The 11,808-nt window shown below is 44.2% G+C and overlaps 2 protein-coding genes across 2 annotated transcripts in view; one reads left to right on the top strand and one right to left on the bottom strand.

Moving 5' to 3' along the window:
- TPR (translocated promoter region, nuclear basket protein) overlaps positions 1 to 8,688 on the top strand; it is a 33,542-nt gene extending 24,854 nt beyond the window's left edge. The window contains exons 39-51 of the mRNA XM_057380559.1: positions 206 to 289; positions 602 to 802; positions 1,152 to 1,283; positions 1,805 to 1,895; positions 2,356 to 2,540; positions 3,418 to 3,486; positions 4,074 to 4,168; positions 4,763 to 4,869; positions 5,553 to 5,648; positions 5,779 to 5,935; positions 6,587 to 6,705; positions 7,579 to 7,677; positions 8,497 to 8,688. Of these exons, the coding sequence (XP_057236542.1) occupies positions 206 to 289; positions 602 to 802; positions 1,152 to 1,283; positions 1,805 to 1,895; positions 2,356 to 2,540; positions 3,418 to 3,486; positions 4,074 to 4,168; positions 4,763 to 4,869; positions 5,553 to 5,648; positions 5,779 to 5,935; positions 6,587 to 6,705; positions 7,579 to 7,677; positions 8,497 to 8,552 (1,491 nt within the window). The 3' untranslated portion in view covers positions 8,553 to 8,688. The remainder of the gene's footprint in view (positions 1 to 205; positions 290 to 601; positions 803 to 1,151; positions 1,284 to 1,804; positions 1,896 to 2,355; positions 2,541 to 3,417; positions 3,487 to 4,073; positions 4,169 to 4,762; positions 4,870 to 5,552; positions 5,649 to 5,778; positions 5,936 to 6,586; positions 6,706 to 7,578; positions 7,678 to 8,496) is intronic.
- A 56-nt stretch (positions 8,689 to 8,744) lies between these two features.
- The window catches only part of PRG4 (proteoglycan 4), a 20,017-nt gene continuing 16,953 nt past the window's right edge, over positions 8,745 to 11,808 (bottom strand). The window contains exons 7-11 of the mRNA XM_057380560.1: positions 11,636 to 11,775; positions 10,808 to 10,964; positions 10,070 to 10,249; positions 9,780 to 9,905; positions 8,745 to 8,851 (exon numbers count right to left, since the gene is read on the bottom strand). Coding sequence (XP_057236543.1) covers positions 8,748 to 8,851; positions 9,780 to 9,905; positions 10,070 to 10,249; positions 10,808 to 10,964; positions 11,636 to 11,775 — 707 coding nt within the window. The 3' untranslated portion in view covers positions 8,745 to 8,747. The remainder of the gene's footprint in view (positions 8,852 to 9,779; positions 9,906 to 10,069; positions 10,250 to 10,807; positions 10,965 to 11,635; positions 11,776 to 11,808) is intronic.

Below are 11,808 nucleotides of genomic sequence, written 5' to 3' on the forward strand. Positions count from 1 at the left end.
GGGAAGTTGTATTTCTCCAGGGCAGAGAAGTGGGATGCCAGATAAAAGCATTGCTAAGGAAGGGCAAGAAAATATTGCCCATAATCTTTGTGGGACAAGATGATTTTCAATAAAAAAGTTCAAAAATCTCAAACATGTTTAGGGCTAATGATGTGTTTTAAGTGTTTGAAAATGAGAGAATTGAGAAAAATGTTTGTTTTTCCAGGAGGAAGTGACAGCAGAAGAGAGTACTGACGGAGAGGTGGAAGCACAAACATACAACCAAGACTCACAAGACTCCATTGGAGAAGTAAGCATATTTGAAAAGCAAAAATCTGCAGCAGAAATAGCCACGTGYCCCCCAAACTCTCAGTACATTTAGAAATGAAATCTCCAATGGAATCCTGCATTAAACTGTTACAATGTTTTAAAGGCTTGGCTTGCACTGTTCAGTCTCTGAGAGTCACCTGTCACGTTGTCTTTTGTCCTGTCGTCCCTGTGGTCAGTTTATGAGGAACAGCAAGAGCTGTGGGTGCTCCAAGCCTCAGAGGCTGGTTGCCTTGCTGCTGTGTGTGGTGCATTGAGTTGTGTGTGCTGTGGTGATTGCCTTTGTCCTCGGCAGGGGGTGACGCAGGGGGAGTACGCTGCCATGGAGGACAGCGAGGAGACTTCCCAGTCTATCCCAATAGATCTCGGATCCCTTCAGTCCGAACAGCAAAACACTTCTTCGTCTCAGGATGGCCAGTCCAAGAGAGATGATGTCATTGTGATTGACAGCGATGATGAAGATGATGATGATGAAGAAAAYGAAGGGGAGCAGGAAGTATGTATATTGTGGAATTCCTTTAGTGATGAACCACTTTGATTTTGTCTTTCATCAGATGTAAAACTCGCCAGGCAGGACTAATTTAATCCAAATATTTTTGACYGTGTAAGTGATCTGTATTTGTGTTGTCTGAGTTTGAAATATTTTAAATACACCTGCTAATTCACCTTGATTTTTCTTTTTCCTTCCTTTATCTGAATCCTCAGACTTTTCCATCTCCTTTCCTAMCCTTGTCCTGTTGAAGAGGGAGGGAGTGTCTGGGTGGATGTTGTTCTGTACACCACATCCAGCCCATTCCACTCCCCTCTCTGCCCCTTCCCAAGGCTCTTTTATGGTCTTATCACAGGATTATGACGATGAGGAAGAGGARGATGAGGACGACGATGAAGACACAGGAATGGGAGATGAAGGTGATGACAGCAATGAAGGAACTGGTAGTGCTGATGGCAATGATGGATATGAAGCAGATGATGCTGAGGTGAGATTGGTACCTTTTTTTACAGCCTGGTAAATTCCTTGCATTAAGTCAGTGCTGTAATGCACAGATGTGAAATGTTTGGAAGAGAAAATCTTGGTATGAATTCATCCCCCAAAGCTGAGGCTGCTGCTAGGTGATGATGATTTCTTATAACTGGTGTTTTCACAAGAAACATCAACTTGAARTGTTTAAGAGGGCTGAATAAAAATACAAAGTGCAGGAGCCAGCAGCAAATCCTGCAGTTCAAAGCTGTTGAAGCTTTTCAAGAGCTGGATATTTCACTATGTGTTATTATTAAATTATGGTGGCTACATTGTCCYGGTTTGTCTATGCACAGGTACTCAATCCTGAAATCTCATACAGCTGTATGCATTTACCTAATACCGTAGATATCTACAGAAATATGTTAAGATTGTCATGTATTTGCCTTTGTTTACTTTCTGAATACTTTTGTTCTGCTTTTATATTCTCTTTATAGCCTGTAGTTTGTTTAGTTATTCTTTGTTTCTGTGGGGCTTTAGGGTGCTGATGGTACAGATCCTGGAACAGAGACTGAGGAGAGCATGGGAGGAGCTGAGAGCAACCAGAGGGCAGCAGATTCCCAAAACAGTGGTACGGTTATTCCATGTTTCTTCACAGTCCCTGTATGTAGGGGGAGGGAAATGTAGAAGCTATTTTCCAATTTAAAATCTGCATTTTAAAGTAAAATTGTAAGTGAAATACTAAAGGCCATTTCAGCCTGCAGTGTGGGTTCTTTTGAAACATCCTTTTCTGGATTTATTCTAAATTCCTCTGAAAATCCTGCAAGCTGTGGTTGCTATGGAAGCTTAGTGGCTCAGTGGATTAATCTGTCTCAAAATCWGCACCTGGATAATTAATACTTTGTTTCAGTGCTGCTGTTGAAGTCCTGGCAGTCTGGCACACATCCTCTTTAGGTGATTTGAAATAACAATACGGGGCTGTCCCATGCTTGCAAGCGAATAAATGCATAAATGGAGAATGGGAAGGTGTGCCTTTGTGGTTTCAGCTCGGTCCCTAGGGTTTCCTTTCCCCCTGTGTGTTTGTGTTGCAGGRGAAGGCAGCACCAGTGCTGCAGAGTCCACGTTCCCCCACGAGAGCCCGAGGGAGCAGCAGCCATCGTCGGTGTCTGAGCGCCAGGGCCCGCGGCCACCGCAGTCTCCCCGCCGGCCACCACACCCTCTGCCCCCACGGCTCACCATCCACGCCCCTCCCCAGGAGCTGGGGCCCCCAGTGCAGGTACCAACTAGCTCCAGCACCTCACAAGACTTGGAAAACATTACTGTGTAGTTTCCTGTAAATAAAAGAGTTGTTCATCACCCTAGAAATGGGAGCTGAGCGCAGCGACTTCATGTGTTTCATTGTACAGATGATGGGTGGACAGGGGACATACAAACCCATCCCAAGTGCCTTACTGCTTTCTGTCTTGGAATTCTTATCATAGTGTAGCAGTGATCTGTCAGTCAGTGCCTGGTGATACTCCCTTTAGAAAAGCTTTTCTTGACCAGGCTGCAGCTCAGATTGGAAGGGTTTTTATGAACCTGTGCCCCAATGTAGGAACGTTGCCATTGATTTTCTGAGTGAAACCTTCCACAGTCAGTGCCTGACCCATGATTATACTTTGTTGAAGACCTGTAGATTTTGTAATTTAATCACAACAGGAATTCTCAAAAAATATCCTGAAGTGGTCCTTTACCTTTCTTGTGCTGAGGCTGGAAGTCACAATATTTCTCTGTGCAAATTTTCTGTCTTCAGTAGGGACTTGAGTAAAATGTTACTGTCACTTGCTCAGAATTTACACATTGTCCCCCAGAGTGTGGTGGGGCACTGAACATGTTTCCCAGGGAATGGTCACATTCCCAAGGCTGACAGAACTCCAGGAGTGTTTGGACAATGCTCTCAGGCTCTTCTTTGGATTCTTGGGGGCAGTTCTGCATGCAGAGGTTGGACTGGATGACCTTGGAGGGTCCCTTCCACCTCACGATACTCTGTAATTCCATGATAATTACTATACTTACTCATTTAGGTGCTGTCCTTGGCTCTGATGGAACACTTGTATGTTATTAGAATTCCAGGACCACATTCTCACCACTTCCCTCTTTTGTTTCCCATAAAGAGAATCCAGATGACTCGAAGGCAGTCGGTGGGGCGAGGACTTCAGCTGACCCCTGGGATAGGYGGGATGGTGAGTGTGTCAAAGTCTACTGCTAAAGACCTGCTTTGAGGGAACGTTGCTGACTTTTGGGGTTGATTTTGGGTTCTAAAGAAGCCTGGCTGCTGACTTCAGGGGAAATTGGTTTCTGGAGTCTTGCAGCAAATACCCTACTCCTGTTAATTACTATTTAACAGAAGGCAAAGACTAGAAAACTCCTGGGAAGCTACAGTCTTCCAAAGAGGCTGAATGGTTTTGTCTAAGGTGGTTTTATTTACTTGTTTTTAGAGTTAGTCAAAGTTGCTGGAAAAGGTAATACTAAGTTAAGCCTCATCCTAAAGGAACAAGGTTGATTTATTGTGTCTCCATCAGCTAATTTTGRACCCTTTATTCAGTTGCATTTGGCAGAACAAATTCACGTCAGGAAGAAGACTAAGTGATTAAAGTACCTTTTGTAGGCTCAAAAGCATCAGCTTTAGATGTCTGAAATCAAACAAGAATTTTGTTAGCACTGAATCTATCCTTGTTTTGCTGGACTATGTGGAAAAATGAACCTGTAACTCAGCTGGTAAAAACTGGAAATACATTGTAGGCTCTCATATCTGTCTCTTTTCTTCCAGCAGCAGCACTTCTTYGATGATGAGGACAGAACAGTTCCAAGCACACCAACTCTTGTAGTTCCACATCGTACAGATGGATTTGCAGAAGCCATTCAGTAAGTAGATGTAAAAAAAGAAAAAAAAAAGGTTTTTCTCTGTTCTTTATCCTATTTCTTTTTTATTTTTCWGTGGCATGGAAATAAATTTTAATTAAATGACCCTGTGATTGGAGTAACATGCTAGGTGATAGGATAGATGAGTGCATGTGCACAAAGCAGGAAGTGAATAATCTCCTGTGTACTGTAACTTGGAGATTTAAGAAGAGATTAAACAAACAAAATATGTTTTATCCCATTTCCTTCCTCATTCTTCCTCCCTGCCCATTAATACTGTCAATAAAAGTAGGAAAAGTTTCAGCCATTTTTGGTTTTGGTCTGGATGTGTCCTGCAATCCACTTGAAATTGTGCGAATTTGTAGGATGGATAAGTGAGTTCATAGGATGGATAAGTTCAGGACTGTTCTGTTGATTTTGAATGCATTCTCAATAATTTGAGAAGCTAATTGCTGTTCATTTAGCAGTAGCTCAGCTGATTTTTGTGGTCAGTTCCTTTTGTCTCACATRTGATTTGTTCTCTGGGTCAGAAAGTTCTTCCCCCCTGCCCTGATCCTTGGGGAAGCTGCAGAATTCCTTAAGTCTGTGTTTTGCCAGTTCCCCCCAGGTGGCMGGAGTGCCTCGCTTCAGGTTCGGGCCCCCTGAAGACATGCCACAAACCAGCTCCAGCCACTCTGACCTCGGGCAGCTGGCATCACAAGGAGGTGAAGCACTTCTTTTCTATGGGGATTTGGGTGAAAAAGGGGTAATTCGGTCAACAAAACACAAGTCTGSTTGGGGAAATTGTTGAAGAATGGAAACTTGGAAGTCTTAAATAATTGTCAGCAGAGATGGAATAACAGAAAGGGAAAAGGTGTTTTCTTCAAGCTGCTACATTTCTAGTTGTGTTAGGATTTTRAAATTAAATTAAATATTGGAGGAATGGTTTTCAACTTCAGTTGCACTGTTGGTTGCAGCTTCCCTGTAGTGAAACAAAAGGGGAAAACAGCAAATGCAAAGAAATCTGTGGGCTGTATCCTTACCTGTTAAGAGATGGCTGGGTTGTTGTGTTTGCTRTTGGCCTGAATCCCTCCCTTTCTCCTGCATTCCTGCTGGCATGGAATACAGGCTGTTCTCTGAAAGAAGCTCACAGCAAAACATGGCATAAGGCAAGGATGAAAATTTAAAAAGCAAGCAGTAATATTTTCATCAAGCTTTTACTTTCCAGTAAATGATGATCAGCTCTGACTGTAAGTCAAAACAAAATAACAAAAATCAGCCTAAAGTAACAAAAATCTGCCTAAGTACTAGAGGCAGGATTTCATCTAGTGTCCAGAGGGAAGATGGCAGTTGATCCTTTGCTTAGCTGGTTGTTTGGATTGATTGTCRCTGGAACTCTGTGTTGCAGGTTTAGGGATGTATGAAACCCCGCTGTTCCTTGCCCACGAGGAGGAGTCCGGRGGCCGCAGCGTGCCCACGACGCCACTGCAGGTGGCAGCACCAGGTGAGTGGCGGGAGCTTTGCAGGCTGCAGTGGTCCATCATTAACTCGTGGTGGGTGTGGCACTGCCCTCCGTCACTGCTGTCCCCACACTGTGTGGGTGGTGGCACTGAGCACCCACCATGTCCCCGCAGTGACGGTGTTCACGGAGAGCGCCTCGGCCGACGCCTCGGAGCACGCGTCCCAATCTGTGCCCATGGTCACCACCTCCACCGGCGGCCTCTCCACCACCACCGAGCCTGGCGCCGGCGACGATGCCGACGAGGTCTTCACAGAGGCGGAGTCYGAAGGGTAAAGCTCCTCTGCTTGGGGTCACTGGCACTTGTGGCGTGGTCACTGTCACCCAGGGGCAGCTCAGACAGTGTTTGGAAGTGCTGTGCAGCAGGACAGTCTGAGGCTTCATCCACAACCAAAGTTCTGATTTGCTCTTTGTGATTTCACAAAGCGAATATAAAAGTTGCCAAAAAAAAAAAAAAAAAATCTGTATTTTCTAAAAATGGAGAGGGCTCTGCAGTAGTCAAATACTGAGGTTAAAGGCACGGATTGAAGGATGGGAGTTTGTAGCATGAAGACTGAAGTGTTCCTGTGTAATGCAGTAAACCACTCCTCATGCAAAGCACACATTGATAATTAAGTTGCCCAGTTAAGTCAGTACAAAAGATATAGCATGGGGGTGGAATAAGCAGTTCTTACTGAATTTTGTAGACAAGTAGTTTTGTCTTTTGCTTTTCAAGTGCAACTSTTATTATTTGTAATAATTGCTATATTTTGTATTATGATGCAATCCATTACAGATGTAAAGGGGGATATTTTGTCATTTTATGCTGTATCTTAGTTTTGTTTTTCATTGAATCTTTATGCTGCAAGACAGTTCTTTATTTCCTGAGCCTTTTCAAACTATGTAAATAGACTAACACGGGTCTCCCCCTCCTTCTCTTCTAGCATTACCTCAGAAGCAGGTTTAGAAATCGATAGCCAGCAAGAAGAAGAATCTGTTCAAGCATCTGATGAGTCAGATCTTCCTTCAACTAGTCAGGATCCTCCTTCAAGTTCATCTGCAGGTACAGGATAATCATTGAAAACACTTCATTCATGCCTTGTCTTTAAGTGTAGGAACTTCCTTGTCCGGTATCATGGCTGGTAGCCAGGATACATGAAATAAGAGAAAACKTAGAATTTCATAGAATTCACAAATTCATAGAATGGTTTGGGTTGGAACAGACCTTAAAGCCCATCCAGTGGTACTGCCATCCAGTACCACCCCTTCCATTGTCAGGGATATTTCCACTGTCCCAGGCTGCTCCAAGCCCCACTGTCCAGCCTGGCCTTCGGCACTTCCAGGGATCCAGGGGCAGCCACAGCTTCTCTGGGCACCCTGTGCCAGGGCCTCCTCACCTTCCCAGGGAACAATTCCTGCCCAATATCCCATCTAACCCTGCCCTTCCAGAGGAAGTGGGAGGCAATTCCCCGTGTCCTGTCCCTCCATCCCTTGTCCCCAGTCCCTCTCCAGCTCTCCTGGAGCCCCTGGAAGGGGGCTCCAAGRTCTCCCTGGATTCTCTTGAAACAAGATCATGCCTGTAACCTCTGTACTTTGGCAAAACATTTTTCTTTGGACTGCCATAACTTCAGTAACTCCTAACTGGACTAGGCCAAGAAAGAATAACACTTCAAGGAGCAAACATTACTGATGCTTATCTTGGCAATAAGTACATCTCTGTTACCAGTTTAACCCCAGTTAGGTAGCAAAAGAAGTCCCAAACTTATTTATTTTGAAGCTTTTATTTATATTAGCAGGGAGGTCAATGAAATTAGGAGGCACCTTCGTAATTCTAAAGTAAAGAAAGCATGACATGAATATCAAAAGATACAGAGATGAAGGGTGAACCTGTGGCAGGCACAGCCACTCACCCTCTCTGCACTGCTTCTCCCCACAGACACGAGCAGCACCCAGCCCAAGTCCCTGCGCCGTGTCCGGCTGCAGCCCCCGACGCTGAGGACGGGYGTGCGTGGCCGGCAGTTCAACAGGCAGAGGGGTAAGTGCTGCTGGCTGCCCACAGCCAGCCTGCTGCCAACACGTCTCTGACACTTCCCTCCTGAAGTGCTGCTTTACAGGCTGGGCTCGCTGGCAGACAGGGAGGGGAGGATACAGCAGCCCTGCCCTGGAGCTTGGTGTGGGACCCTAAGAGAGCTCCAGCTGGGGTTTAGCATGTTAGGCTGAACAGGTCTAGACAGGCAAACCTCCTTCTGCAGTGGCATCTGGCTCTTACCAGCAGAGAGAGAGCAAAGGGTATTTATTAGATCTTGCAATTTGAAGTTTCAAAAGAAAGTTTCAGAAATCACATTGGTGATTARTTTAGAAACCTTTGGGATTCGCATTAAAGTGCAGTCTCCATTTGGTGCATTAAGGGTTCCAGTTAYATCAGTGTGTACCCACTGAAAAACGGCCCTGTGGAAGTATTACAGGTTTTTTAGTGCAATTTAGTTAAACCATGACAATAAGTTATTGTTTGCAACTTCTGTATTTAGAAAAATTCTTAGATGGATTATTTTTAGTAACAAAATTTTTTTAGTAACAAAAAGGAGGAACTAATTGATTTCAGGTGTGATAAGCATCCTCTGCTTGTTAGTTTGGCAGCCAGCACAGGATCACAAACCAACCCTAGGCTTTTGCATTACACAAGTGACAGTACRTGTGTCACCAGGCTTAGAGGAGAGGGGGGATCTTGAACTCTGTCAGAAAGGAACCACTCCCCTGCCCTGGCAGTTCCTTAGGGAAGTCTCAAATGTGCAGTGGTTGTTTATAAGGGTGAGAAGGGTTTTTACTAATGCACTTGGTTTCTTTCCCTGCACAGGTGTAACCCATGCCATGGGAGGCAGAGGAGGCCTGAACAGAGGCAACATTAGTTAAATGAAATGTAAAGTACTTCCAGCTGTGTATACAAAGTGCCAGTTTGCCTGTGGTTGCTTAGTGTAATGAAGCCAGAGCTTGAAGCAGCATTTCATACTTAGAGTTGTGTGCACACATTTCAATGTCTTTTATTAATAAAATTAGAAAAAATGTTGACATTCAATGGCATCTTTTTTTAAACGCCTCTGTTGTGCATCACTTGCTGGGACAGTTATACCAGTCTTTGGATACAGTCTTCCCTGTGAGAGCAGTAACAGGTCTTGCTATTCTTTTGCCAATATCCAAACTGTAGTACCGATCTGAAAGGAAGAGAAGTCAGGATTAAATTCCAGAAGCTACATTTAGTGAGTGGAAAGAACCCAGAGATTCAAGCCAGCTTTTTAATGTTACTTAGGCCTGAATAACAGATTTTCCATTTCACGTGCACATATGGAGCTAAGAGACTCCAACAATAAATTTATRTCCTCAGCTTTATTTTCTACATGTCCTTAGTTGCATTAGGTTTTATATCACTGCTAAAAATTAAATCTGTCCCAAGAGCAGGGAGGAATATTCTTATATTGCTAGAGTACAGAAATTGTCTTAAAAATGTGGAAATCAAACACACTAAATCCACAACAATTCCTGCACTCACTACAGAAGGGGGAAGTCCATGGTCCCTGAGCATGAATGGGCCTGTGAGGCTGATTSCTCCAAGCTGAGGGATTGCATCTTACTGACAGGGACTTTAATATCCTGTATTTCAGTATRGCTTGTTCTTAAAGCTTTTTTCTGAAAAATGCAGAAAATTCTGAGGAATGCTTGTATGGGATCCTGGCTGGGGGAATGAGTCTRCCTAATCTGGCATCATAAATAATTKTTTTGTGCTAAGTCAGTGGCTCAKGTTTTGTCAGAAACATAGTTCCATAKAAGCCAGTGAAAAGCTATTGCTGTGTGGTGATCCAAGGATTTTAGTCTATCATCARCATAATTGTTTAAGTGCAAGGTTTGTTGCTTTACAAGGCTGAACTCCCTGGCACTGCATTCCCCAACTAGCTTTGAACTTCTGTACTCTATTGCTGCAACTTTTGCTGTAACTGTTGGTTTTTAATAGAAGCATGTCTTGATTATGGGCAACATTTTATCTCTCAGGACTTTTTAGTAGTGTTGAAAGTAGTGCCACAAGTGGTAACAGGAGCTGTCCCACATCTTTTGAGATCCGTACTGGTGTGAKTTAGCTTGACTTACTGTAAGAGAAGGCGTAGTAATCGTAGCCATCGGGCTTGCTCTGGTTGGGCACGGACAGAGTGGAGTGGACAACTTTGGGGAGGCCTCTCCAGTATGTTGTCATTTGGATYTCCTTGCGCAGAACTCCTGCATACAAAAGAAGACCTCCATGAGAGCTGTGGCAGTGTCTGTCATCGGACAGACAAGCCACTGGATTAAAAGCCTTCCAAAGTACTGTATGTAAAAAAATGAACAGAATGGTGTGTTAGAACCCCCAAAGCTGTGCAGGAGAAGCTCAGTGAGCACCTTACCAGAGGGGAAGGAGTTGATCCTGACGGTGCGGATGACAGTTGGCATGCGCACAGCACGCTGGAAGCGTCGCCGGATGACAACCCTGGGCACAAACGCCGGGTACCTGATGGTGACCCGTGCTCTCCTTTGGCACTTTTTGGCTGGTTCTTGTCTGTACACATACTGCTGCATGTTCCCATCTGAAACACACGTTTGTTTTRTTAGTTTAAAAAAATATAAATTAACAAACCCCCTCCCGAAAAGCACCCAACCACAGGCTTGATCAGGGTGAAAATGTCATCTTATTCGTACCGCACACAGGAACTCAAAAAACATTCTTATGGTGGCAGGGCAGCATTCATGTAAAATAAGGAAATTACTTGAAAATAGAAAATCAGAAATTGAAAGGGAAATACCCATACATAGTTAGGAACTTGCAAGATTAAAGCCTTCCCTTCTCTGATTAACATGAGACTAAAGTAGCTTTACCACCAAATAAAACTTATTTGAATGTTTAGCTGCTACAGTGCTCGAGTCTCACCCTTATAGACCTGTCTTAAAATGCACTGAAAGACCTCCAAGTACTAKCACAAATTTTTTTAAGTTTCAGGCCATTTTTGGGCACCTGGAGCACTGACATCGTCTGTTTCTATTGAAAGAAACAGGTCTTTGTGTCAAGAGAAACAGTGTTTTATTCTTGACTAAGGCAATTCAAGCACCTTTGGATGATGCCTGAACTTCACAAGTAGCAGACATACCTCTTTTGATGAAATAAACAGATTCTGGTCTGTTGTTGTATCTTGCCACGGGGAGGGTTGCTACTATTCTCCCACTCAGCCCTGCAAATCCAGTTGCGAGAGGTTTGGGATAGCCTTTATCCATAACACCATTAGTGAAGCGCCAGTACAGGGGACCCTGAGGTAAGGTAAAAGAAAAATAAGCTTTCAAGGAAGTTAATTCTTGGTTATTGAACTTCAATATGAACAAACATGAAGAATAATCCATAATTAACATGAACAAACATGAATAATCCATAATTAAACACTAGCACTTTGATAGCTACATTGTAAATCTGTCTGGAATCACTCCTAAATCCATTACAGACAGGATAAAACTACTACAACTTCATAAAATACCTTCTGCAACCGTTTAACCTCTGAATAGGGATAGAGTATCTTAGAAACTAATATTTAAGGGTGGTTTCAGAACAAAGAGATGCTGTCTCCATCCCTTAAACTTCCATGGATATAACAAGCTGCCRGAATTCCAGGACTGAATGATGTATTGGGAAATAACTATACAACATTTTTAATGAGGTCATCATTTTCTTCCAGGATGGAAGACATGCTAGGAATAAATTTAAGCAATTTTTTTTTCCCCAATATCCAATCTAAACCTCCCCTGGCACATCTTGAGGCTGTTTCCCTTTATGCTGTTCCTTGTTCCCTGGGGGCAGAGCCCGATCCCCCCGGCTGCCCCCTCCTGTCAGGGAGTTGTGCGGAGCCAGGAGGTCCCCCCAGGTCCTTCTTTTCCCCAGGCTGAGCCTCTTTCCCATCTGCACCTCATCAGCCTGGGCCCGCTCGCACCTTGATGAAGAAGGTTTTGCCATCGCAGTTGCACCTGGAGAAGACGGAGTCAATGGGCGAGGGGATGCCCCAGCCGTCGGTGATCCGGCGGGGGTTGGTGGTCGGCGGCGTCCGGCCGTTCAGCAGCCAGTAATAGTGACCTGGAGGGGACAGGCGTGAGGGGACAGTCCTGT

This window comes from Malurus melanocephalus, unplaced genomic scaffold (genome assembly GCF_030028575.1).
Source record: "Malurus melanocephalus ecotype Western Australia unplaced genomic scaffold, MMel_1.1 scaffold_459, whole genome shotgun sequence".
NCBI classification, from domain to species: domain Eukaryota; kingdom Metazoa; phylum Chordata; class Aves; order Passeriformes; family Maluridae; genus Malurus; species Malurus melanocephalus.